Consider the following 26094-nt stretch of genomic DNA (forward strand, 5'->3'; position numbering starts at 1 on the left):
TGATTTCAGTGGATTTAATCAGCATAGTAATTCCTCTCCATGGGAAGATAAGTCCCTCTCAAGAGCAGTTACGCCGTCCACTATGCCCGCTGATTAGACACAAGCCCCCAAAATAATTCATCAGAAAACTGCAAAAAATAATTTATCAAAAGTGCTTCTCGCAAAGCCCGCTCAGGACCTTTGCTTCTTAATAATTAAACTCTGCAATTAGGCGTCTTACCATGCACCCAGTGTGAGGCTCCATGTAATATTCATAACCATACATAATTATGCAATATATTCACTGGAATAAGAGGCCATATATTCACGCCGGGGCTGTCAGGAGAAAAGACATTTTTATTTGGTTTATAACACTGTTTCATCTTATACATGAGCAGCTGGCTTCTTGAGACAGAAGAGAATGAGGACGTCTGGTCCTTAGCAGTGTGACACTGTATTCTATGATTCTGAGAAACAGAGAGAGGGTTGCAAAGAGAGGACAAGAGAGAGAGAGAGAGAGAGAGAAAAGGAACTGAGTTTTTCTTCTTTTTTTTGTGGGCATGCTCCAATGCCACAAATATCAAAGTCTGTTAACTGGACACAACAAAGACATACCTGAGTGGTATCATACACTGACCACAGTCAATGCAAGATACGGAAAGAGAGAAGAGGCTTTAAATTAAAATGGAGTGGAGACAGGGTGCTGTCTCAGGATCCACTGTATGATAAATTATACATAATGCAGTATGGCAAAAAACTGTAAAAAAAGAATAGTCCCAAAGCTCTTGATCATGCCTGAAGCAAATAAGCAACAGCAGCGGTCTGCAGTGGACATACTGTGGACAAGGTTGGCTTTCATCTTGAGACACAGTTCAAAGCTATGGGGCTACGCACAGAACAAACTAGCAATCAAAGCTCATGTGTAACTGGGCAGTGGTGCACTTCACAGAGCCTGTCGTCTCAAGTGTTGCGAAGATCACACACAGATGCCTCTTTCACATCACAATGGCTGATTTCTAACACACAGCCTTTGGTCCTTCTTATTCTTCACCATGGTAAATTATAGAGAAAAAAAACATACTGCTATTGAGACGCGCAGCTTCTTGAAGGCCACTCACGACATGTATATGCTGAATAAGAAGAAAAGCATATGTTTTCTTCCAACTTTGAAGAAAGGCTGCTTTTTGTCATTGGAAGTGGAGACAGTCTGATATTTGATTTAATAAAAACTGAAAGATAATAAAAAGCAAATGAAGAATATGCTATATATTCTGTAGTAAACGGGATTAACAGCCATTGAACATGAGATTATTTACTGCCAAAGCTATAATCAGACTCTTCGTACGGGGATTTCATAATCATTTCCCACCAGGTAATCGTAACGTGCACAAATTGTTATAATTTGTACATGCTGTATGATTAATGAACGCTGCTGTGCTTTATATGCAGCTCGACTACACAACAATATGTTTTGTGCATTTGAACTAAAAGTTCAATCGATGAAATCATTTATAGTGTTTGTATAAAGCATACCTCTGGAGTGAATCTCATGCAGATCTAAACAACTAATGTTGAAGTTTCAATTTTCTTCCTGTAAAAAGAGTTTGAAAAAGAAAAACACAAAAACTGGTAACCATGCAAAATTTTGAAGTCTTACTTCACATGCTAATAAACAAAGCTTGTGTGTGTGTGTGTGTGTGTGTGTGTGTCACAGTTCTATTCTTTTCCAGAAAACAATGACCTTTTCAAATATGACACAGTTTTACTGTGGGCATAATACAGATGTGATTAACATAAATAAGAGTTAAAGTCAAATAGGCGTAAAGGTCGTCACTCAGGACTAGTCTCGGGTCCACGAGGTGATTTACAACAACTTAATTTGACTGTGTGGAGTAATTTATCTGTGACAGAGCAAGCCGTGGAACTGTGCATGCCGCACGCACATGCAGGCAACAATATGCCATGACTGCACACATCCTATATCTACCCAATCAGTCAAGATGCTTTACAACTTCTGTCAGAGGGCCTAACAGTTCTCATAAATTATAAAGCCATTGTACATGGTGCCAATAACTTTTGAAGGAGAATCTCCACCAAACTGAAGCCAGTTTCTCTTCCTATTATATGTGGACATCAAGACGCAATTCTCCTGAGTTAAAAAAAAAATGTGGAAAAAAGCAGGCCAAATGCTTTGATGGTTGATTTGCTCTTAGAAAACTGTGCCAAAAAAACCTTCTAGGATAAAAACTCGTTCACATATTGACATTTTGATGCAAAGCAGGTGGCAGGCAGGTATGATTCTGTTAGAGATAACTTGCATTTCCTATCACATCCCTATTCCCTCCGCTGACTCTCCAGTTATGCTGTGCATCTGTGTCATCTGCAGATCCACTGTGACAGCTGGAGAATATGAGGTATGAATGATGCAGAACAATTCATAAACAGCAACAACAACGCAATGTGATAGGGACAGAAAAATGTGGATGTGGGTCTCAAGTCGGCAAGCAATAACGTGCTGTGATTTATTTCGAATGCCCCCTGTAGTGCCCACTGATATTCTGCAGGGAAATCACTCACTGGAGTGTACGGGGTTGCCTTGCATCCTCTGCTACTATCAATATGAAGATAATTGAAAGAGAATACATGTATGTACACAAAAATCATGTGCAGCTGTATAAGAGAAACATTTAATCTAACCTCCTGTCTGTTAGATAACTCTGTGCATATGTGAGTGTATATGGATGGCAGATGAGGGAGGTAGGAGGCCCGCTGTTAGCGCTGGATGCAGTGATTTCCTGGACACCGACAGAGTGAACCTCAAACTGAAGGGCAGACAGAGATAACCACCTGCAGGGATTCGCATCCTGCTTTATTTAGTCACCTTCGGAATTTCCTCCAGGGACAGAAGACGATATTGTGAAACCAGTGAATGGTCCTAAAAATCAAAGCCAATGTTCTGTAGGCAATTATAATGAAATTGCTTGAACCAACTGCAAGGCACATTCCCCAAGAAAGAAGAATGTCATTGTTTTGGTTGAGGTTCAGCTAGGTTACTCTCACCTCCATAAAAAGGGGGGAAAAAGTTTTTTCATAATTCATTCAGATATGTTCTTTTTTTAATAATTATATAAAGGCCAGCTCATGTAAAGCCAATTAAAAAAAATTTTTTCCTAATGGTAACATAAGTATGTATGATTCTTATTCTGTCTGAATGGTTCAAGATTGCAAACAACATGGGAAATATAAAGAGTGGTGAACAATGCCAGCCCTCAGCATGGCGCACCTTGATGTGCAGGTGCCTTTAATACTAGAATAAGTCATCTTAGATTAGGGAGTCAAAAAGAAAAAAAACTCAACCACATGCTCTCCATAAAGCACGCTATAAAGCTCTCCCAGATGTTTAGAGGTGGTTGCGGTTCCAGCGACATGCAATGTCAGGGAGGAACTGGTAATGCCGAGTGTATTAGCGGTCTCTTTATGGGTGCATTAGGTGCTGTGGAGAGGAACATGGGGGCTGCCACTGATCTCCTACCAGGCTTTATGCTTTGATGAACATACCCTTGAAAAACAGGGACATCTGCGACCGTGTTCTGCCGAGCTTGGAAGACGCCTCCCTCTCTTTAGCCTCCTGGAAAACATAAATCCACTTCTCATATCATCATCTAGTCATATTCAATGCATATGAAGCGCTAATCAGTTAATCTGTCAGCTTTCTCCCCTTTCGGTGATATATCAGATTTGTAATACTCTCCCACATATGCAGTAAATCTCTGACAAAGCCCGTGTTTTTGAAATTCAGCGATGGGGCTGCGAGAAGTGAAGAAGTTCACTTGAAAACAGATACCAGGGAGAGTGGAGCACTGAAAGCTTCAGCGCGCTCCCATGTGTCATCTCTCTCCCTACCACTAAACAGTGGCCTAGACAGGAAGCCAGAATAAATTTCCCCAGTTCATTGTCCCCGCTGAGGACTAGCAGAACATCTCAGTCTGATTAATGGCTGTACACTGTCTAATGAACAGTAATTGAATGGTATAATACTGCAGGTCCTTAAAAGCCCAGAGGAGTCGTCGTCCTCCGCTTAGCTCTCTGGAAAAGCAAGGCGGTGACATTGTCTAGAGTTGATTATAGTTGACCTTGCATGTGGAGACTTAGGTCTATGAAATGGCTAACCTAAGCTTCATGGAAGAGCAGCAGGAAAACAGATGAAAGACAAATGCAACGGAGAAAGAAGAGGAATGGATCAATGGTGTGGTCAATATTGATTTGATTTTTTTTATCACAAAATTCTTAAGGAGAGGAAGGCAATTGATCAAGCATACCTAGTTTCATTGGCATTTCCAACAATATTAATTAAGAAAAAATGCTTAGCCGACTGGCTGATAAATCAGCCGATACTGTTAAATCAAAACAAATGATAATTGTGAACACAATATTACACTGGTGAGTACAAATCTACCCTTGTCCACATTTCCTCAAAGTGTATGACATCTAAAATACAGACAGAGTAGGCCGTCATGAAATCAATCAGATCCTTAACAGAGTGCACTCTAAAGGAAAAGCCAACCTGCAGAGAGCCCAACAAAAGTCAGTGGAGTGAGTGTAAGAGCAGCTTTGATAAATGTGCATCAAGCTCCAGCCCGCCATCCTTTGCTTCCTAACACCAAGATAGCCTGTGTTCACTCTCAGCGGACATCTCCACTTGGCAGAGACGCTGAATCTCGTTATTCTTTCCTTGGCCTGGACCACACAGGTCAATACCACATGCACAGCACCGCCTCACCGCTGTACTGTCTGCAAATGTATTCACTATTTAAATGCACTGCAATAAATCATTTAAAGCTTCAACTGAAAATGTAATCATGTAATTGAATTTGGTCATCAATATCTACCATATACATGCACGTATACAGAGTACACGGGGCATTTCACGAGCATATATGAGCACCGGAGTGGGAGGAAATCTGTCTGGACTCAGCTGAAAGTATGAGTCATAGCAGTGCAGTTATCCCTCATTATTATTCACAGCCCTCTAAATGATGAGGTTGCTGACAACGAGACAGCGACAGCTTGTTTGGCCTCAGTGGGAAAAAACAAGTATGAGTATGCATGAAGGATGATTAGACGTTAGGTAAGGTAAGTCTTACCTGCAGAGCTATTATTTTTGGCTTGACAAAGGCATTTAACTATAATGTAAGTACAGTGCTGATAAAACATTAATGAACATAAACAAATCAAAGTTTGGTAAGGCAGCCGGTCTGATTAAAAGTGCTGACACACTTTTACTGCAAACTAGAGTTATTTTTGCTTAGGATTTGTTCTTTCAGCTAAAATTCCATCTTATGCCACTCTCCATTCGCTGACAGATCAAAAGCTACTTGGCAAGATGATTATTGCAAACATAGCTGAGTCCATACAGGGATTATCATTATTATTATTTCCCATTATCTAATGGTCACTCCACCCAATCCATAGTAAATCTGAATCAGCAAAATTCATGTATGACTAAAAGTGATAAGTAATGAATTAAGCTATTGATGAGGTCTTTAGCCAGGGTCATAACCGACCCCCAGAAGTCAATAATTATCCCACGAAGAATATCTTTATTGCAAAAGTGCATACGGCAGCAAAATCATCACCACACCAAAACATTCCCCTACGGTGTAATTGCCACTGCTTAAAATTATAGTTTTCATTAAAACGAAATGTTCTAGGTTATTGATTGCTTAAATAAGACTCAATATCTTCTCATTTCAAAGCCGAATGAAATTGCATGGAATAGTAATATCACCCAACTATTGTGTGCATTTATCACAGTTACACGGCTTCATATCGCTGTCCCTCGAGGATTATTAGAGCAAAATAAGTTTATTTAAATGAGCGTAATTTCGGGGGGACCACAGATCCGTGCAACAACATCTGTATACACAGCTCACTCGCCACTTCATCAATGTTAATGCGCACAATAACCAGAGTAAAGGACAGACATCAAATACAACTGCATATTATTATTATGGGCCTCTTTTTCAACCATGAAAACTCCATGATTTGCAGTATCTGGGGGCGACAGCTTGGCTCTAAACGCGTCCTACAAAAACGTAACTGAGACACAGGTAATTTAAATCCTTTGTAGTACTAGTAATGTGTTCTGTACCTTTTAATGTTCCCTTCTGCCCCTTAGAAAGATTGTGTTAGTAAATAGCAAATACACCAAAATAACCATGGAGACAGAAAAAAATGTTACACGTGCATTAAGTGAAAGTATAGTTGCTGAAAGCAGGTCTATGTGACCCTATTGCAATTATGGAAATGATCATTACCATAATTGCTGGTTAGACCATTTTTTATGTGACCTAATCCAAAAGGAAATGAGAAAATTGGACATAATAATAAAGTAAAAATGAACTGAATGTGAAATACTAACTGCATTAAACTAATAATAAGTGTACTTACATTTTTCCCGGAATCTGTGGTGGAAGACCTTTGCGTACTCGAGTCATCTGAATCACGGAGGGAGGCCTTGCAGGAACTCGCACAACGATTCCCATCTTCATACTCCTCTTCAACTATCTTGGCCTCAACCTGCAGGGAGGGGAAAAAAACACACAAGATCCCCTTTGGCTTACACTGTACTGTAGTGCTATATTGATTTTACAATATTTATATATTTATGTAGCTTGTTCTGCTGAGCATTCATGAGCCCTTATTCTGAGCAGAAAATAGTATTATACTGTACTAGAAGTATATTCGCAATTCCGTTTGATGTTGGGAAACATACAGAAAGGTAAAGCTTAATAGGAAGAACACCGATGGGGGTGAGAGAGGTTACTAAAGCTGCAGGCACGTCTTTCATCTAACCCTTTCATTTTACATCAAATGCAAACAGCTTGTTGTGATGATCAACTTGTATACTTTAGTGTGTCTCCAACGACGAGCTGTAAAAATTATAATAACTGACATATAAAGCGTAATAAAATCCGCAAGGAGCCAAGGAGCTTTACATGTTTCTCCATGTTCACGTGGGTTATGTTTTTCTCTGGCAGTGCTGTGTTTTCACACTCAAATCACTTCTTATTTCCTGTCTGATATCAGACCAAGCTGTTAAATAACTGTGCGCTTTAAGGACCTCATCAGACTGTAGCGCTACAGTATGGGATTATGTTTTACCTGATCAATTGGCAGATCCACCTTCAACTGGCGGTCTTCCTGCACCTCTGCTGCTCCTGCCATCTCACTCCTTTTGTTTTGTGCATTGAACACGCTGCCCTCTGAGAAAAGTGATTAATCACAATTACCTCATCTGCTGGCAGTCGCCGTCTCATTCTTCTACACACTCGCTTTCTCTCTCCTCTCTACTCCTGTTCAACTTCACAAGAGATCAATGTTGCTGTCAAGCCATTTATTTATTTATAGTGGTCCCCCAGACTTAAGGGCCACAGAAAGCCACAGCTGCCCTGCCACAAATATGGCCAGCCGGCGTGAACTTTTGGTCCAGGGTTACATCCTGACAGTGACAGGCTGCTCTTGATGCATGTGGGGACGTGCCTCATACAGCAACGTCACCCTTGTAAACAAATTCCTTTTCGTCTGCTAGATCTGATACGGTGTAGAATGTGAATAATGAAACATGCTCTTGAACTTAAATCTACTTCAATTGCCCTAAGTAATTTAATTTAAATAATAAATAACCACACATGCAAGATTTATCATCGAAAACACTAAAAGACAATGTAAACAAAAAATGCCTCTGCTTCATGTGTTAAGTGAAAAGAGACATTTACACAACCACAAAAAAGCTTAGAATTACTTTTTTGTCTAGAAATCTATAAAAAGTCTTAAATCTCTGACCTCATTCCAGATTAATCTTGTGAACACTGCACAGAGCTATTGTCTGTATGAAGGGTTTTAAGAGCTGATATAATTATAAAGAAGACATAAAACTTTGCTTTTTAACTTTAGGGACTTTGCTAATGTGGTTACAGATACAGTAGTAAGCAGAAATGTGTCCTGAGAACTGAGTATCTCAGTCACAACATATGAAATCATGGCAGGATTCAAACAGTAGCAATTAGCCTGCGAATGCTACCATACCAGTATGTGTTTTTCAAGTGAAGCAATCGTACTACTGCGCACAGATGGCACAACAACAACTGCATGAGTAGATACAGACAGTGTTATTATTATTGATATACTGAGTATCACATTTAAAGCACACAAAGAATATTTGTCTTTACTTCTGTCAGTGTTGCTTAAGATTAATAACTCATTACCATCTTGATTCCCGCATCAAGAGAAAATAAGAGCATTTTTGTTTCCCCCTAGATAGTTAACCAGGCTTTCAGGATACGTATTCAACAAAATGGCCTGATTGAATTCATCTATGATTTAAGCCCCCTTGATAGTGTTTGAAGTCTTTTTCTTTATTAATATTCACAGAAAAGAGCAGTGTTCCTTTGAAACGGCGCACAGCTCTGTTCTGTTTGGACTTAAAAAGAACAGGCTGAGATTCCAAAGAAATCTCCTTCACCTGCCAAATGGCAGATTTTCTGCATTATCAGCACAGACTAGGAGTTACATCTCTTTACTTACACACACAGAAGACTTACAAATGTACAGTTGCAAACACAAACATGCTTTACACAAAGCGCATAGATGGTCTTCAAAATCCAACAGGTTTCTTTCTGTCATCATAGCGAAGAAGAAAGTGTTGAAGAACAACAACAACAACAAAAAAGAAAGAAAACAAAAACTCTGCGGACAGAGGGGCTAGAGAGCGAGGCAGTAAAGACAATATTTCTATAGTGCTCTGCTTACCCACTGGGGGGAAGAGAACTGGGTTCTTGGACACCTGCCCTTGTTGTTTGGTTCTCTCTGCCTTGGCTGTGAGTTTCTTTGTCTGGCCCCTGGCTGTGTGCTCAAGGTCTTCTCCAGAGCTTGTCTGAGCAAACCACATGGAGGTACAAAAGAGAGGAGAGCAGAGAGGCCCGGATTAAGGTATATGTCCTCACATTCGGTCTGTGATTCATCATTGACTTATCGCTCGTTTTGTAAAGAGGAAGAAGTAAAACAAGAAAACAAGACAGGAAGGCTTGTTTCTCCTCTCTTTTCAGCAGCTTTTTTACATTTTCCATTGACCTCAATTTTTCATGAGCTGATATGTTTTGTAACTCCCCGCTGACTCCTACTGTATTGAATTCATCTGGTTCCAATACATCCCGTGCACAACCTATCAATCACTAGGGAGCGTGGCAAACTAATCATTTATTGATGAAATAGGGCAGCCATGAATTTCTAACTGCATTTGTCTTATTTATCAACCCAGATCAAACAATGAAAATCCAAACAAGCTTAAAGGGAAAAGGAGGGAGTCGTAGGGAATAACTTATTCTTCAGCAGCAGACAGCAGAAGGTTATTGATGGGGAGGGGAGGAAAAAAAAAGGTTTGGGACTCAGTTGCATGGTGGGAGAGCAAAGGAGTGAGAGAGGAAGAGAAGAGAGAGAGAGAGCAGTGGGGAGAGTTCAGTGATGTTCAGACAGCAGGGTACACATCTGAATTAATGCTTCCACAAAAGGCAATTTTCTCCTCGCAGGCTCCTCATCCCCTCCGCAGGTAGCAAGGTGAGGTATGTCTCCCTTACAGAGAATGAGAGACACAGACATAGAGATCGAGAGAGAGAGCTGACTTAATGTGACTTTTCAGCTACAGTGCTCTTTACTGCAGGATCCCTGGGCTGGCTCGGGGGATAGTGTAGTGATCTCGGGCTTCCACCAGAATACACTTCTGGCAGTGGTGTTTGCAAGCTCACTAACATGGAGTCCGGGGAATAGCGGCGTTGTTTCTGCACTTGTTTGCTTACTTTAATGCAGAGGCAAAGTCTGTTGATATTCTTTTGAATTTATACAGCCGTTAGTGGGCTGAGGGAGAAAAAAAAAGTAAAAGAACAAAAGAAGTGTGAAGTTTGGCTGCTATAGTCAGAGGAGGAGAGTTGAAAGAGAGTTCATGTTCTAGCGCGGCGGTGTCCGCGGCCGCATGAGATCAAAGACAAAGGAGCAGTGGCACCGTCGCGGTGATAAGCTGCTAATTCAGCTCCTGTAACCTCGGTTCATCTGCGAGTGATGTGAAACAACTTTGCGATAAAGTTTTAAATCAAACTCTATCTGGCCCATCAAATATTGAGGAGCTTGTTTTCTTGCTTGTGGTGAGATGTAAATAGATGGTATTTAAATAAACCGAGCTCAATCCAAAGCTGTCTCGCTCAGGGAGAGTGGCAAGCAGGGCACAGGGGAGGAGAAAGCAGAGGACGAGGGGTGCTGAAGGAGCCGGAAGATTGCAAAAACAAGCAGCAGCAGAAGTAGAAACACGGCAGTGGAAAAGCTGAGGTCATACAGTATAGCCTCTCGGTCTGCATTACATATCTACAGTACCAGGTCCTGCGGGAGCAGACAACTGTGTGTGTCATCAGGCTCCAGAGAAATAGAGAGAGAGAGAGAAAGACAAAGAGAGTGCTAGAGTTAGTGTGAAGGGGGCTCAGGAGGGCTGGACAGCAAGTAATCTGTGGCTCTCTCGTGTGGCCAAAAACTGGAGTCAACAAGAGGACACGGTGATATGATAGCCAGGGGAAAAAAGGGGGTCCTAAACAATTGGACTGACCAGCCTCCAGCCATACTGACTGTGATATCAGTCTGAGCCACTCCCAGGGCCGAGTCCTCAGTGAGTAGACACACTGGCAGCAGCGAGGGGGTAAAGTCTTCCTCGGGGCATTGCTATTTCCCCTAACCAATGAGCTCATACATGGGAAACAGAGGAAACGAGGAGAAGCAGCAAATCATCAATGATGTCAGAAAGCACAGATATTAAAGGTTTAGTCAGCCTTTCTGGGCTTTTTTTTTTTTTTTTTTTTTTTTACACGGGGCTCTTTATGTGAAGCACATATAAAGCACTGCTTAACTGCCATAATAACGATTGCCATAATAACTAAGTGTACTGCACGATGCACGCCGTTGTTCTCTTTTTCGCTTTGTCTCTTTGTATTCCTCTCTCCCCTATTAATCTTCTCTTTATGCTATGTCTACCTCAAAAGTTTCTACCTCATCATGTCTGTAAAACACTTAACTCAGCATATACAGCATGCTTGCTTCCAATGGGAACACGATGTGCTGGAGAGTTTCATTATTACACTCTGCAGAGCTGTCAGTTTAGTCGGTGGTTGCTCCACACCAGATGTCCCGTCCAGCAGTGCAGAAACGGGTCCGCCGCCGGTGCGGACAGGACAGACACGGCTCCCGTGCAGAGCAAGGTTACATTTTACACAACCTCAGTGGGCATGTTTAAAGGGTCTTTTTTTACGGGCGTTTCAAATCAGACTGCTGTTGTTTTGTGAGGTCAAACTGAAATTAATGATGGACACGACCCTATAAATGTACGTGTAATCAGTAAGCTAAACAGCTGACAGATCAAGACAGATTGGGTAATTTTTTGTCACTTGCATATCTCCCCCTCTGAAAGGCCCTTATTAACTGGTCAGATCATGTTTACAAATTCATGAGGGATCAGACACAGAGGCGAGGAAAGTAAAATGTGGCAGCCTCATGTCTAGTGAATGACTAACACTACACTGAAACGAAGGTTGCAAAACACAGGCATAGCTCTGTCTCTGTCTCCACCTCATGGTACTAAGTGAAATGGCAAAAGTTGTGGTTGTTGTGTCTTATTAGCTAATGTATCAGATAAGCAAAGTTGCGTAACAATGTAATTTTCATCTACTGCTTTATGGCTGCATAGCTGTTAATATAATGAAGAGATCTTTTATATATAACTAATAAATATTCAAATTATTTCTAAATTCAAAGGCAATCCAATGCAGATAAAGCTGGAGATAAAGCAAGGGACATTTTTCTATATCTAACAAAAATTGACATCTGCCAGAGCACTGCCATCTTTCATGGTTATAAAAATCACATGTCAGGCACATTTGTCACAGTGGGGCCCATCTCTACCTAGACCTGCTGAGTGGGCATGTTCTCATCTTCATCACGTGATTTGGTGTTCATCTCGGGCCCACAGCAGCGCAATCCCCGTATGGGTTCGCAGCATTTCACTGTCAACTTAATCACAATACAAATAGTCCCAGCTCTTGTTTGAATAAGAGATTTCTTTTTCTTTTAGTTTGCTGTAAACGAAGTCCCCCTTGTGCATATGATCTGTCTATGAGGCTCACTGCACTTGATCAAGTGGGCCAGCCTGTCTCTGTGGGAATTACCCATCAAACTGGAAAGCAACGGTAACTCAATGCCTCCTGCAGACAGTGATTGATGATAGTGGTGTTTCATAACGAATTGCGCCCCCATAACAAGTCTCACACGTGGGAAATGTTAATTGAAATGCTGTGTGTGCAAAGATACGCTTTTCAACTGTGAGTCTAACAAAGTGTTACAACAATGACCCGGAGGGAGTTCAGGGGGAAAAGGGTACCAATTTAGCACGTTAGGAGAACGTGAAGGACCAGATGGCAAAGTGCATCAACACTCACCACATTCTTTGCATATCTTTTGATTTTGGTACTGGGCAGGATGCCTTGGCTGCAGGGAAGGAAAGGAAAAACAATACTGACAAACACATTTTTGCTTTCTTTATCGAAATAAAATCAAATCCAGTGTTTATTCTGGACATATAGAAAAAGCCATGAAAGATCACATCTCGTACCCTTCAGTCATGTTATTTTCCCTAAGCAAATCCCTCCTGGGGACACACTGGTAATATGGGAGAGCCTTAAACTTTTCTGAACCGACTGCAACATAGTAGTGGTTGTTCTCCAGTTCAGTGGGACCGGAGACAGGGTGTCCGTTTAATGTGCAAAGCCTGAAAGCTCAAATAAAGAAAAACAACTCACTGCAGTAATGTTTAGTGATAGTTTCAGCTACGTCTTTGCCTGAATGAAATCTATTGAATACATCACAACCACACATGGTCTCGATCTCTAATTAATTGCAAAAGTCCCTCTACTCTCCTTCCCAAGTATCATTTTTTTGCATTTAAATTGACTGTAAAGTGTCCACTAATCACATTACGTTCTAAATTAGAAGGCAAGAGGAAAACAACCTTCACTGATACTCCAGTTAACTAGTTTAAAAATGATGTATGACTAAATGTCCTGACATTACCTGAAAACAGCACCCGTGCGAAGACGCACTTTCTCTGTCACCATAGCTAAAACGTTTTCCCAGCTTCTAAGGGTATACTTTGGGATCCGTATTCGAGCCGGAGGAACCAGCACTTCTCCGTTGGTGAAGACGCTATGAAACAAAACACGACACACAAAGATCCATGAATAAATAAATGGAATTGTTTCTTGCATTGCACAGCACGGCAGAGAACATTATTCTTTTAACACCGTGGAAAAATATGTATGCAGTTTAAAATCAATACTCACTTTATTGTGCAAGACTCATCAGCAGTTCTCTTCCAGCGGGCAGAAACTACTATCCTGCTGTGAACAACAGGTTGGATCTGAAAATTTCATAAAGGAGGAACTGAGTGGTTTTTTTTTTTTTCAGCACGTCACTCAAAATCTAATCTTATGTGTCTGGACAGGACCTTCATGAGCATCAGCATTCAGGCAGAATGGTTAAACTTAAAACAAGGACACGTGAAAAAAGTTTCACTATAACTGACCACACACACAAAACATTGCTCCTACCTGTTCTTTTTTCTTATTTTGTGGCTTCTTGGCTGCTATTTCACAATAACTTGAAGGCAATAAAAAAATCAAATTACCTTTAGGTACAAGGAAACTTATGCAAGGATGTGGGTGTAAGGCATCTTTAGATCTGATAAAACTAATTGAAATCAAATAGTTATATATGTAAAAGTATGCTCAAGATCAGTGCTCTGCTGACTAGACTAAAATACTGGGTCCAAAAGATCACATTTAAAGACAGATTAGACTTTATTTAAGATAAGCTGACATATTCAGAGCGTTTTAATGAATATTAAGTACCAAATCCCCTTGCCAACAAATGAAGCTAAAGAAAAAACCTGTAGATTCCAGTATATACAAGTAAACTCAGACAGGACACCCCTAAAACATGACACTTACTTCAGTTTCTTGAACGCCTCATTTCCGGCCGCGACATACTCACTCCCGTGCTGAAGGTCATCCAGATGGTGAACTTGGTGGCCTTGTGTGGCGGTGTAGAGCCTCCTCACAGCGCCAAAAGGTGCTTCAATCCCTTTGGTCAGAGATGTCAAAAAGTTGTCAAAGTATGGCACGTACCGCGGATTCACAACTACTTTCCTGCCGGGAAAATAGGCATCTCCGTTCCTGTAGACGACGATTATTTTTGTAGGTGGCAAGTCACTTCTCCCTGTTGTGCTGGGCATACTTGTGTTAGCTAATGGGAACGATTTCAAACAACAAACAGCGGTGGCCCTTGGTGTCAGAAGTTAATGTGTCAGCTCTGTTGGCCTCCGGAGACGTAACTGGAGACAGCTTCTCAGTTCTTCCACATGAGAGGTGTAGTGTTAAGATACGTATCCACGTCTCCGTCGTATCTTCTATTGTGTAGCTAAGGTTAATTTAGTGTTCGATACCAAACCTCTGGTGCTACCAAGGCAACCAGTGGGGTGACCCAAGTGGGTTTTACATATTTAGCTAAACCACTCATAGGTCTGTATTAAAAAAACAAACTCATTTTTAATTTTCATTACCAGCTGGCTGATTCATGGTATTTAACGAGAAACTAATTGACACAACACAGCGGTGAATTTCATTGCTTAATAAATTTATTAGGCCACTACCCAATGTAAAGTACGCTGTAACAAAGCATATGTCGTTTATTTTTTATTATTGTTATTATCTTCATTTTTTTAGATCCCAAATTGCTGTTATTTACTTTCATTCCTGAACAGACAGAAATGTTATGGTGAATTCAATTCAGTACTTTTTAGCTTTAAACGTGTTTTCAACACATTTCTATTTTCCCCCTTTTTTTCTTACGTTTATGGCATATTATAAATGGGAGTAACTGCGGGTTCAGAAACTTGCCCAAGGATACTTTGGCATGCATAATAACTTTTTTAAGCACTGTACATCCTTTTGGGATGCAGTTTTTTCCCAGGTTTAATCCGCTAATATAAAACACATTTACTGTTTGACTTCAATCTTCTCTCAGTGTTTATTTATATACACTCATAACATATGTAAATGTTGAAAATAATGAAATCTACACATATTCTGTCTGACAAAGCCAACTGAAGTTTAGCACAAGGCTACTATAGATCTTTCCTCATGATCCATGCCATATGGTTTACCATTTATGCCCTCCTCCAAAATCTATTGTAAGCGTATAACGGTGATAATAAATATAATAGAAAGCCAAAGAAGTGTATTCTTTTTTGAAGAAAACATGTATCCCATTCAAATTTTTGACAGACTCCTATTGTATATTACAACTGTAGCAGAGTGACTGCAGCCCCTTCACTTTTAGACAGAGCTGTCCAAACTGTTTACTACAAAGGTAACCAGAGATTGCTGCAACAATGGCACTTAATTGGTTTATGGCGGACAACTCCTGGTCAATTAAATACATAATTCATCTCAGCATTAATTATTCATTTCTTAAGGGACTGGTGTTCTGCTTTATTAGGAGAAATGCATCATGCATATTCAAATTCCTCTTCTTAGAGGGATGCAATAGGATATCATCTCAGCTGGGACACCCATCCTAAAACAATAGCTGCCAGGGCCGCAAGACATCTCCTATTAGTCACACAACCAAACCGTTGGAGGATTTTCAAAGATGAAAATGTCAAACTAATCTAAGGTATGTTATATCTTGTTTCTGTCATTCAGCAAACAATAGGCTGTCATATTATTGTCATGTGTAATCTGTTATTTTTATTTTAAACTTTAGGTGGCAAATTATTTTTATATAAAAAAAAACTGACAGCATTAATTTAACACTACAAATCGAGAATATGTCAATGTGCTTAGTATGTGATCAGGTTTTAGTCATTGCATCAAATGGTTTTCAGAATTTTATGCAAAGTCATAAAAGTCTCCAGCAATTAGTTCTTATCAGTTCTTAGCCAGGATACATGTCGTAGGGTAACTGTGATTCAAATTGTGCTTAGCCAAAGTGTGATATGTCATGTCAGGAATCAAGGGGAAGCAGTGGGTGAGTTTCCTTTGGCGCTCTTAAAGGTCAGTGCCATCCATTTTAAAACTCCCATTTATTACAGCACACTAAGGTGCAGAGTGAATGTTATAAAGATGTAAGGTGACTCCGGTGTAATTGCATTGCTCGCTGGATAATACATGAGAACCTTACCGTGTTCACTCGTTAGGATGTTTGCATACTTCAGAAGGACATTGTCGCAATGATTTGACTTTGATATGATTCATGTTTAACATATTTAGCACATATACCAATTACTGCTTGGTATTTATGCAGTGCTACAGAACAGCCTAAAATCAACCTAATAGAAGAACAACTGTAAACATTAAAATTAATGAATTTCCTGGCTTCTGCACTTTTAGCATGACAGTTATTGTTTTTTTTGTAACACCTGTGCTTTCCTTAACATAACAGATAAAATGTGGAGCAGCCACTGACTTCAGTCCCCTGTAAGGGATTTTTGCTGTAAGATGAGCTTTCGCCCACTGGGTGGCGATGGTCCATGTGGAAATTACAACAGAAAAGTAATTATTTTGTTATTTTACAATAATATAAAATGGGTCACTTTAATGATTAAAACATAATGTAAGCCATATAAGTATTTTGCGACATGCATGTATACATGTTCATGGTCGCCAGTCTATTGCAGGGCTAACTCACAGAGACAAATAGCTGTTCACACTCACATCTGACCAATTCAGAACCAGCAGTTAAACTAGCATGCACGTCGTTGGACTGTGGGAGGAAGCCTGGACACCAAGAGCCCAACTTCTGCACACAGAAGCCAGCCAGTGGATTCAAACCGAGAACCTTGTTTCTGTGAGGTAGTAGTGTTAACTCCTGCAGCTTTGTGTTGCATCATTTATCGTATATTTCTTCCATAAGTTTGCTTTAACTGCTGCAGTAAATAAGCGCAACTAGTTCAAGAGCAAAAACTAATGTGCAAAAAAATTATTTTTAAACTATGTATAAATGTTTATTGCACAGCACATGAATGTGGAATGCATGCTGTATTCTGTTCCTCTGATTAAATTCACTCAACTGGAATGTCTTTTAATTGTATTTTTTTTTTCTACACAATCCACAGCTCTCTATATTTGCTTATTTACACTGTTTGTCTATCGTACTGCTACAAATATTGCTCAGTGGATTTTCTGAATTAAATAAAAACTCAGTTCCTGGCATGCTTTTGGAAACACTAATTTATTTCAGTATGTATCAAGGACGTAAAAAAAAATATTACAAACATTTGGATATTTTGTATGTTCAGAAAATAAATAGCTTATTAGCTCATAAGCAAAAAGGAAGTTGAAAGTATACTACTTTGCACAACTTGCGTATCATTTCGTATTCATATTTACAGATAGAGGATACAGCAAAATAATAAGATTACAGTTTTTGCTCCATTACATTTGTCCAGTCTGCAGTCTGTTTAACATATACTGGCCTCAGATGTTGTCCTTGTCAAATTCACAAACAAAATACATTGTCGGGTGGCACGCCACATCAGTCCACTCCCCAGAGGTCACCATCTCAGCACAGTCCTCATCATCATAGGCATTGTTGGGTTCTCCTTTTCTCCATTTGCTGAAAGTGGTCATGGGAGAGTGATCTACGTAGGTGAAAACACCTTCGCGCTCGAGGTCATGAATGCCAATGTAAACTCTGCTCAGGCCAGCATCGGTTATGTACCCTGCGATGGCTGCGTTTGCTCCCTCATCCTTCGGCATGACCAGGTGCCCTCCCCTCGTCTGGCAGTAGCCCTCAGCCTCGGTGTAGCGCTTCGCTTCCTTCACCAACAGATAGACTTTACTGTCTGTTTCCTTAATGCCAGCAACAGCTGCAGGGGAGGGCAGTGCTGAAAAATGAGCACTTGTATTTCTATAAATTTCACATTGACATGCCCGCATTTTCAATTCTATAGGACAGGAAATCAGCAAAATACCAAAACTGATAAATATTTTTTTTAAAAAACAAAAGCATTTTTAAAGACTGCAAATCTTTTACCATTTTTAATGAATTTTAGTTCTGAGGAAAGCTGAGCCACAAGAATGTCCATTTCTCCAATCATCCTTCTAATTGGCGCACACTCACAGGGAACCCCTGATAAGGCAAAAATGTGTGGGACTATCACAAAGTTGACTTTATTCATTTACAGATGTGTCTGTCTAATCCTGCTGCCATCTGTTTGACAAACAAAATAAGATGGTTTTAGAACCCACCTGGCTCTCCGTCTGGGCCCCTTGTACCAGGGTCACCTGGATCTCCCTTGGATCCTGCGTCAGAGATGTAAATATTTATCAATCATAAAAACACACTAAACAAATAATTGATGCATTCCTGAAAAAGTGTGCAGACAGTACATCTCTGCTTCTTATAGCACCTTTCATTCCACTTGGGCCAACTTTTCCATAACGTCCCATAATGCCTTTGTGTCCTTTGACCCCAGGTGGACCTAAAAAGAATGCAACATGAGTAAATTGTTCATATGAAGATAGAGACATACTGTATATCTTATAGTCAAGACAAACTTAAAACAGCACAAATGAAAGCAAAATTATATATATTAAACAATAAATCTTTACTTTCACTAAAGGTTAATTAATTAAAATGATGAATATGCTTCAGAGAACACCCTTCACTCCTCATTAAGGTCTTCCATAAACACTTGTCCACAGCTCTGGATTCCACAAACCATTTCTCATTTGACCTCTTACTCTAATATAAACACTTGACCATTTCTGGATGGCCTGGTAGTGATGTAACGGCACATTATCAGCCCGAGAAATGTGATCTTTACCCCAGTTTTTCTTGTATTAGTGGTAGTAATGAGAAAATGAGGAGATCTATAAATGTGGGCATGTGGAAAATATTCTCTCTTTAAAGATTTGCATTTTAGGGGAATGCACTTTTACTCACAAAACAAACAAACACATTCTATAATATATTTTTTTGGTGCAACTGCATAAAATATACCAGTCTCCCCTGGCGGACCAACTCTTCCTGGTCTCCCAGGTGCTCCCTTTTGTCCTTTTTCTCCGGGTTCTCCTTTTAGAGCAGAAGAAAAACAATTATTATATCAGATAGAGTCTATTCTTGGTTTTTAAGGTGTCTGGTATGCATTTTGTAAGAAAGAACAAAGAGCTACATGCCTTTGAGTCCAGGGACAAGGATCTGAACAGTGCAAGACTCCTCTGGCAAGTGTTGTCCATATGATGTCTGCATTGGTAATAAACTCATCACTACAGACATTAGTATCATTGGCAGTAACAGTTTCTCACCGGTCATTCTTCTACATGGGATGATTAGGGGGCTATGCTGGAGAAACAAAACAATTTAAGGAAATGCTAATATAAAAAAATCATTCATAAAAAGCAAGGCTTGGTTTAAATGTATCTGTATATTTCAGAATTAAAATAGTGGAATTAGAAGTGAGAATTCCCTTCCACTGAAAATAAATAAAAAAGAGACTGCAAAGCCGCATTTAGAACTACATTTGCATAAACCAAGTACACACACACACAGCTTTTTAGTAACTCTAAGAAAGCGTTTTTACTTGAAAACTATACAGTATTTCAAAATCGGAAACGCCTACCTTTAGAAGTATTTTCCAGACAGAAGTAAAAAAGTAATGCCGATGGCCAAAGATTTGCAGGAGCTTTGAGTGCTGGTGGTCCTACAAGAGCATTTCATGTTCCTCTACACAGGCACCACAGAATGCTTGTGATAGGACTTTTGTAAACAGTTCACAGATAAACTCCAAAGCATTTGGGCTCCCCACAGATAATTAGCTGGGAAAGCGGTCAAGAGATTGACAGCAAAGAGGCCTGATAAATATACTGACTCAACTTTTTAATGCTATCAGATAATTGGGAGAGTTAAATATATAATGCATTTTACAGAGCTAGCATGCACATTGATTTAGTAACAAGGTAGCATCTATTATTTTAGCAAGTCGCTGTAGTATTTTGGTTTGTATGACAAACCAGTAGTGGTGATTATCATTACATATGCTGTGGTCCATATGAAATGGTTACAAGGAGAGTTGTTTTTTTATGTTATGTCTATCATATGATGTTATTTATTTAACATTAAGGATTTAAATCAAAGGTGTAAAACATAAGGCTCGGGGGGCACATTTGGCCCAGGAAAGACTCCAATCTGGCCTGCTAGAGAGCTTTGGAAAATGTGAGAGAGGGCATCGATTTCTACGTTTTTACTGTTTTGTCATTGCTTTTACAGTTTTTCCTACTGATAAAGAGCTCTCCCATCGCTATCCTTACTATACCAGAGTAATTAAATAATTGATTTTAAAAAATAACAGTTAAAACACAGAAGAGTGCCTGATTTTTCACTAGCTGCTGTAAATTTCTATGTTTTGCAGTGAGTCAACTATTTTGTGAATTTCTGTGAATTACTCTTCTATTATTGTAATTACTACCATAATTTTTTCTGTAACATTATACATGTCTTTATTTGTGTGGACAGATTTCTTTCATTTACTACAGCAATATCTCTTTATCCTGTAGCAAAATTGAGACAGCCGTTAACTGTTTAATGTATGTGGCCCATGATGCAAAATGAGTTTGACCTCCCTAAATTAAATTGTTTAAATAACTTAACAAATAATTTAATAAAATAACAACGAGAAAGTATCAAAATAAAAACACTATTTTTTAACACAGAAAACGTTGAGTCCTCACCTTCTACAAAAAACCTTCCTTTAGCTTCAGTGGAGGATTTCACTTTATGCCATGCATTCTTTCTATAAGTATACCAAGTTTCATTCACTACACATTTCCTACAAGCATGTAGGTTTGAAATTATTGTTTATTTGTGTTTTGCTTAACTCTGTGCTCCTTGGTGTCTCTATTGCTCTCATTTCCTCCAGTGTGCACTGGGATTCTCGCCATCATGAACCTTCTAGTGCATCCCTTCCATGTGAACTGTAATTACATGGGATATGGTTGCTTATATGCCATATGAGCACATGGGGGAGACATTGTCCATCAGGCAAAGCAGTAAAGCTTTGATCTTTAATATAAAAGCTAACCAGACCATTTACTTTTTTAGTCTGCTATTCATCAGTCAATATAACATTGCGTTAAATCACACAAGATCAAATTCATTAACTGTCTTAACTCCAAAGTGGTTGGATACAAAAAAAAGGTAAGAGTTTTGTAGATTGGTGTTGATCTGGGGGCTTTAAAAATAAAAGCTACATTTTAGTGCTTGCTGTCAACTACTGTCCGTAATCAGATATGATCCAGTACTGGCGTATCAGGTGTCCTAATTAGATTTACAAACCGAGTGGCAGCCTGTGTTTCAGTTGTGGATTGGATGTCTCCTTCAAAAATCCCCCCAAAAGTTTCAGATTACCTGCCACTCAAATATTCATGAAGCTCGAGGCAACATTTGCAGTCTTTTCTTCGCAGCCACGTGCTCTCTGCTAATCCTCTGTTATTTTTACAAGGATGACAGACCAAACAAATAACCCATCAATTAGTGAAATAAAATACCTACATTCAGGCACTCAAACATTGCATATTTAAAATTCTCCAAACCCACGTGGTGATGTAACATGTTGAAACTTGTGATTGTTTATACGGAACTATTTTTTAATGAGATTCACATGCATTAATACATTGATGGAAAACAATTCGAATATAAAAAGTATTAAGTGATATAACTGAAATTATTCACACTCACGATCGCCGACCTTAGCTGTTTTTGTTTAGATTTTTACAATATGGGTGGCTTTTTAATGTTTAGTTATCAGTATAAACCATAAGCCAAAAATAAAAACGTCACAGGATCTTACGAGGGACACTTTAACGCACCTTTCGCGGTGAGGGTGACGTCACCGGTGTTCACCGGAGCTCGAGCGTAGCCTGTCACCCAGACAGCCCGCTGCTACCTCATCCGTCCTGCTGCAGGAAGAAACACCGACAAAGCTGGAAAGCTGGACCAGTGCTGCACACATACAACCGAATGAGGAGCATAAAACGTCTTACTGTCACCGTGGACGTAAATTCAACTGCTTGAAGGATTTCACTTGTAAGTGTGTGGTTGTTTTTTTGTCTACCTGTTAAGCTTTTTAAAATTTTATTCCAAATAGCTAACGTTACAAGTATTTTGAAGTACTTTGTCTGATTTAAGAGCAATTTGGGAACTGAGTTTTCTGTGGGCTTCTGTTTAAACCTGTACTTTTGACTTACTTCCACTGGTGTACTGTTTGGTGTCTTGGTGCAGTAGTCGTGACTTATAAGGTGCTTAGTTCCATAAGTTTCTTTGAAAAAGTTATTTGGGGTTAATCGTAATTATGAAAACCTCATTTTAAGGTTGTCTCCAGTAATCACAACAGCCGACAGTTTAGCCCACATTTCGTTTCTGCTTGATTGCTATCAGGAAATTCTGTCCTAGATATTTCTCCTGTACATAATTTAGCCGTGATGCGTTTAAAGTGTCCTCACGGGATTAACAAACGTAAACCAGGATTCTTTATTCTTATGTATTTATTTATTTTATTTTACAATTTCTTTCTCTGACATGTCACTTTTCATTCAAATGTAGGCACACCACTTAAACTAAATGCTTTCTTGGCATGCACTTCTGAAAGTGTACCCTGTGTTGTGTGTGCATCTTTCATCCTGTTGCTCTGTAGCCATCGTCCAATGCTTTTTCCATGCCTCCCTTCCCTGAGAGAGAACCGGAAACAGGAGGCAGGAAACACGAGGGGTGTTTCACCGCGTACTGCTTTGACTCTCAAGCAGTGTTCATTTGTGTGGGAGAGTATATATATTTGTGTGTGTGTTTTCATATTTCCTCCTCTCCGTACTTTCTGGCTCTCTGTTTCACTGGATATGTGACACCCTTCTGATTTGCATTGTCTCAAACCTGCTCACTGACTTTTATTTGTGAGGTTTACATCTCACTTCAGGCGTCTCACCTCTCTGTCTGGATTAGGGTCAGATACTAAGAGGATTTGAGGCTGCAGAGTCAAAGTTACTCATGAGGGGCTGGTCTCAGTTTTGTTGTACGCAGCCAAGGATGCAGACAGTTTGGAGGGCTCTTCTAAAAGAGCCCAATATAACGCCCTTTATAATGAATGGAACTTGGCTTATAGAATGTTCTGGCAAAGTACGGTTAATTTTATTGTGGTTTTCCAGTATGCAAAGTCTTTCCGCTATAGCAAAATACATGTAGCCATTTAAGCTTTCCGTGTTCATGAACCATTCAAGTGACTGAATTTCATTTGTGAACAAACTGAATTTATGTGTGAACAAACTGTAAATTAACTTGAAAGGAACTGTGGGATAGTTATGTGGTTATCAGTTATCTAACAAAAACAATCTTTAGGATTCCCTCTAGCCTTGATCTCACACTTGAAGGTTAGAGATAATAGACCGGGAATGTCATTGTGCGTTTTTCTTCTGCTTATGTTAGAATGTGATTTTCTATCTATCTATCAATTTATCTATTGAGATAGATATTTAAGATACAACTAGGACACTAAGCTAGATCTATCTACCCATCCTAGTACCTGACCTGCTACCTGACTTTAATGGTGCAGAGTCTTTGCTGTTATGAATTCCGATGGTTACATTTAGGAGTTTGATGGAACATTTATCCTTTGATATATGAACTCTTTCCTTTGCTGGTCTGAGTGCCTACTTTGGACAAAGACATCTACTGTTGAAAGTTTAGTATTCCTCTATAAATATAAATAGATAGGCCACATAACAATAAACTGAGATAACAGCATGTCTTTTTCTTCAATGCCTTTCATTATCTGTGGCAGCAGATTGTTTAAAAATGTAGAATATGCACTTTATTATACATAGCCAGACAGTGGATGTATGTGTATTTTAATGGCCTTAGCAGTTTAGCCATGTGTGTTTCCTCAACCAGTGTAGTTGTGTTTAGAAATCAACCTCATGCACTTCCCAGACATAGACGTACTGACCTGAAGGGAAATGCGTTTGGTAATAAAGGAGTAAAACTGTGATCTTTGGTCCTTCATTGCTATTGTCATGTAAGAAGTGGTAACTAAACTGACATAAAGAAATCACTTGTTTCAGTAGTTGTTATCTGGGACATAGAAGCAATGAAAGTGTCTGAAATGTTAACATTATCTCATGAAAAGGATTTAATAATATATGAAGTGTGCTCATTTTTCTTATTGTAAGTCTAAACAGAAAAAGAAAAAGAGATACCTAAGTTGGATCAGTCCTAATGCTGAGTGCATTCACCTGCTGAACTTTTAGTTGTTGTTGAAGCTTTATCAGCAGTTTCCGTAAGATGTCTACTTTGACATTTGACCTCAATCCCTGAAGCTTATTGGATACTCAAGCATAACATCAGCACTTTTGCTTTGAGGAGCTCTTCAGTTGTAGGATTAACTCAGGTTAGTTAATCCTACAACTAAAAAGAAACTTTACTTGACAGATTCAGACACATGTTATCCACTCAGTGATCATATGAATCTTTAAAGAATTACAAAATTACCTTACTCAGCCTCACTCATAAAGCTGTGCATTTGGTAAAACTAACAGTGTTTAAAATAACCAATAAATAGAAAAATTAAGTACTGTACTTTATACCTCACAAACCATTAACCAGTGGTTGTAGCGTACCATATTTAGCTTCTTAACTTGGTGTACCACTGAACCCTAGCAGCACACTTGCAAAGTGGATTGTTTCTCTTGTCAGATTTGTGGGGTCATTCGGGGGAGTGTTGTCTTCACTAAGATTGCAGCAGACAACTCCTTAGAAATCCTCTCTCAAAGGACCAGCAAGCACCATCAAATTGTCAGATCCCAGTCATGCAATGCAAATAGGTAGAGATCAGATATAGCAGATCAGTTTGATCATGAATTCTTGTATTTATTTATTTCTATTTAGGTGAGATTTCACCATAGTTGGTAGGCCTAGTTGCAGGCTACTTTAATATTGTCTTCAAGTGTGAAGTAATAGCAAAATGTTATAGTTCCCAAGGCTTTTTACAAGCTGCAGGGTGTAATGAAGACTTTGGCAAATACCATGCAAATACAGAATAGATGGTAAACAAAAACGTGGTGGCGGTTCTGAGAAGCTGCCCTCACAGGCAATTGAAGTTCTGACGTCAAATTTACGATAGTGATATCAACTTCCGTTTTGCAGTTGTGGAGACTAGGTGTAATACATAGTAAGTGGCCATAAACCTAGAAGTAGACTCTGTTTGCTTAAAGTAAAATGCAAAACAGTGCTTTACATATTTATTTTAATTTACGTCTGTGTTCCTCTTTTTGTCTCTCCCTTGCAGAGTTGTGTGCCTGTGCTGACTGGAGGTAAATCATGGAGGATGGGAAGCCAGTGTGGGCGCCCCACCCCACTGACGGGTTCCAGCTGGGCACGATCACTGACATAGGAGCCGACACACTCACCATAGAACCGCTGAACCAAAAGGGCAAGGTGGGTTATCACACAAGTAAAGTAAAACACACGTGTACACACACACACGCGCACACAACATTACTTTTAATATAAAAAATTATTCCAAATGACTATTTTTATTAGGAATGTGAAAGTAGTGTGTTGAATAAAACGTTCAATAATTTTATTAAGCGTGATTTCAGGTAGAAAGGCGTTAGCACAACAATGTGTACAATGTGAGAAACATGAGAGACCACATGTACAGAGACATGAATAAATAAAGGGCAGCAGCAGGTGTGCTGATAGTGTTGCCAGGAGGGAGAGCTGCTCATTAGGAGGTAAAGGCCACCTGTTACACCTGAGCCATCATGTATCCCCAGCAAGCAGGCCTCTACTGCTTACAACAGACCTGTGCAGTAGCAGCTGCTTTTGCCTTTGTTTTCAGGTACTGGATAGCGAAGTCATGCTATAAAACATAGTTTGTTGTGGCAGGCAAATGTCTGTCAAACCGTAGATATCGTGGCAAGG

General features: G+C 39.5%; 3 protein-coding genes across 9 annotated transcripts in view; 1 reads left to right on the plus strand and 2 right to left on the minus strand.

Moving 5' to 3' along the window:
• Nucleotides 1-315: 315 nt before the first annotated feature.
• Nucleotides 316-14584, minus strand: LOC102300292 (doublecortin domain-containing protein 2). 3 transcript variants are annotated; one of them, XM_005925740.3, is made up of 13 exons: nucleotides 14073-14583; nucleotides 13674-13722; nucleotides 13407-13483; nucleotides 13138-13269; nucleotides 12680-12835; nucleotides 12507-12555; nucleotides 10402-10440; nucleotides 8791-8914; nucleotides 7144-7244; nucleotides 6430-6558; nucleotides 3538-3607; nucleotides 1513-1570; nucleotides 316-446 (listed from the first exon to the last, which is right to left on the minus strand). In XM_005925740.3, the coding sequence occupies exons 1-12, from the start codon at nucleotides 14354-14356 to the stop codon at nucleotides 1545-1547; spliced, it is 1236 nt and encodes a 411-aa protein (XP_005925802.1). In that variant the 5' UTR covers nucleotides 14357-14583; the 3' UTR covers nucleotides 316-446; nucleotides 1513-1544. The 3 variants fall into 3 exon arrangements, with proteins under 3 accessions (XP_005925802.1, XP_042078375.1, XP_005925803.1); XM_042222441.1 differs by lacking the exon at nucleotides 3538-3607 and having other exon boundaries at nucleotides 14073-14584; XM_005925741.3 differs by lacking the exon at nucleotides 10402-10440 and having other exon boundaries at nucleotides 14073-14582.
• A 2761-nt stretch (nucleotides 14585-17345) lies between these two features.
• Nucleotides 17346-19876, minus strand: colec11 (collectin sub-family member 11). Of its 2 annotated transcripts, XM_014334614.2 has the most exons (7): nucleotides 19748-19876; nucleotides 19305-19470; nucleotides 19129-19200; nucleotides 18536-18607; nucleotides 18375-18428; nucleotides 18160-18255; nucleotides 17346-18010 (listed from the first exon to the last, which is right to left on the minus strand). In XM_014334614.2, exons 2-7 carry the CDS (start codon nucleotides 19438-19440, stop codon nucleotides 17601-17603), a joined length of 840 nt encoding a protein of 279 aa, XP_014190100.1. In that variant the 5' UTR covers nucleotides 19441-19470; nucleotides 19748-19876; the 3' UTR covers nucleotides 17346-17600. The 2 variants fall into 2 exon arrangements, with proteins under 2 accessions (XP_014190100.1, XP_005925801.1); XM_005925739.3 differs by lacking the exon at nucleotides 19748-19876 and having other exon boundaries at nucleotides 17346-17992; nucleotides 19305-19466.
• A 2141-nt stretch (nucleotides 19877-22017) lies between these two features.
• The window catches only part of LOC102298846 (unconventional myosin-VI), a 37982-nt gene continuing 33905 nt past the window's right edge, over nucleotides 22018-26094 (plus strand). For 2 of the 4 annotated variants that reach the window (XM_005925735.3, XM_005925736.3), the window contains exons 1-2: nucleotides 22018-22209; nucleotides 25457-25605. In XM_005925735.3, coding sequence (XP_005925797.1) covers nucleotides 25489-25605 — 117 coding nt within the window. In that variant the 5' untranslated portion in view covers nucleotides 22018-22209; nucleotides 25457-25488. The remainder of the gene's footprint in view (nucleotides 22210-25456; nucleotides 25606-26094) is intronic. The other 2 variants (XM_005925737.3, XM_005925738.3) reach the window with 1 other exon arrangement.

The sequence above is a fragment of the Haplochromis burtoni genome, unplaced genomic scaffold, assembly GCF_018398535.1.
Source record: "Haplochromis burtoni strain Fernald_Lab_line unplaced genomic scaffold, NCSU_Asbu1 Contig_86, whole genome shotgun sequence".
Taxonomy (NCBI): domain Eukaryota; kingdom Metazoa; phylum Chordata; class Actinopteri; order Cichliformes; family Cichlidae; genus Haplochromis; species Haplochromis burtoni.

Excerpts from the sequence above, each read along its gene's own strand:
- LOC102300292 (XM_005925740.3), bottom strand. The coding sequence starts at position 14,356 with ATGCCCAGCACAACAGGGAGAAGTGACTTGCCACCTACAAAAATAATC. Across the intron at positions 13,723-14,072 it reads GAGGCGTTCAAGAAACTGAA|TTATTGTGAAATAGCAGCCA; the intron begins GTAAGTGTCATG and ends ATTGCCTTCAAG. Across the intron at positions 7,245-8,790 it reads AGTTCTCTTCCCCCCAGTGG|AGGGCAGCGTGTTCAATGCA; the intron begins GTAAGCAGAGCA and ends CACTTTTCTCAG.
- colec11 (XM_014334614.2), bottom strand. The coding sequence starts at position 19,440 with ATGACCGGTGAGAAACTGTTACTGCCAATGATACTAATGTCTGTAGTG. Across the intron at positions 18,608-19,128 it reads TGGTCCGCCAGGGGAGACTG|GTCCACCTGGGGTCAAAGGA; the intron begins GTATATTTTATG and ends CATTCTTTTTAG. Across the intron at positions 18,256-18,374 it reads GGGCCCAGACGGAGAGCCAG|GGGTTCCCTGTGAGTGTGCG; the intron begins GTGGGTTCTAAA and ends TTGCCTTATCAG.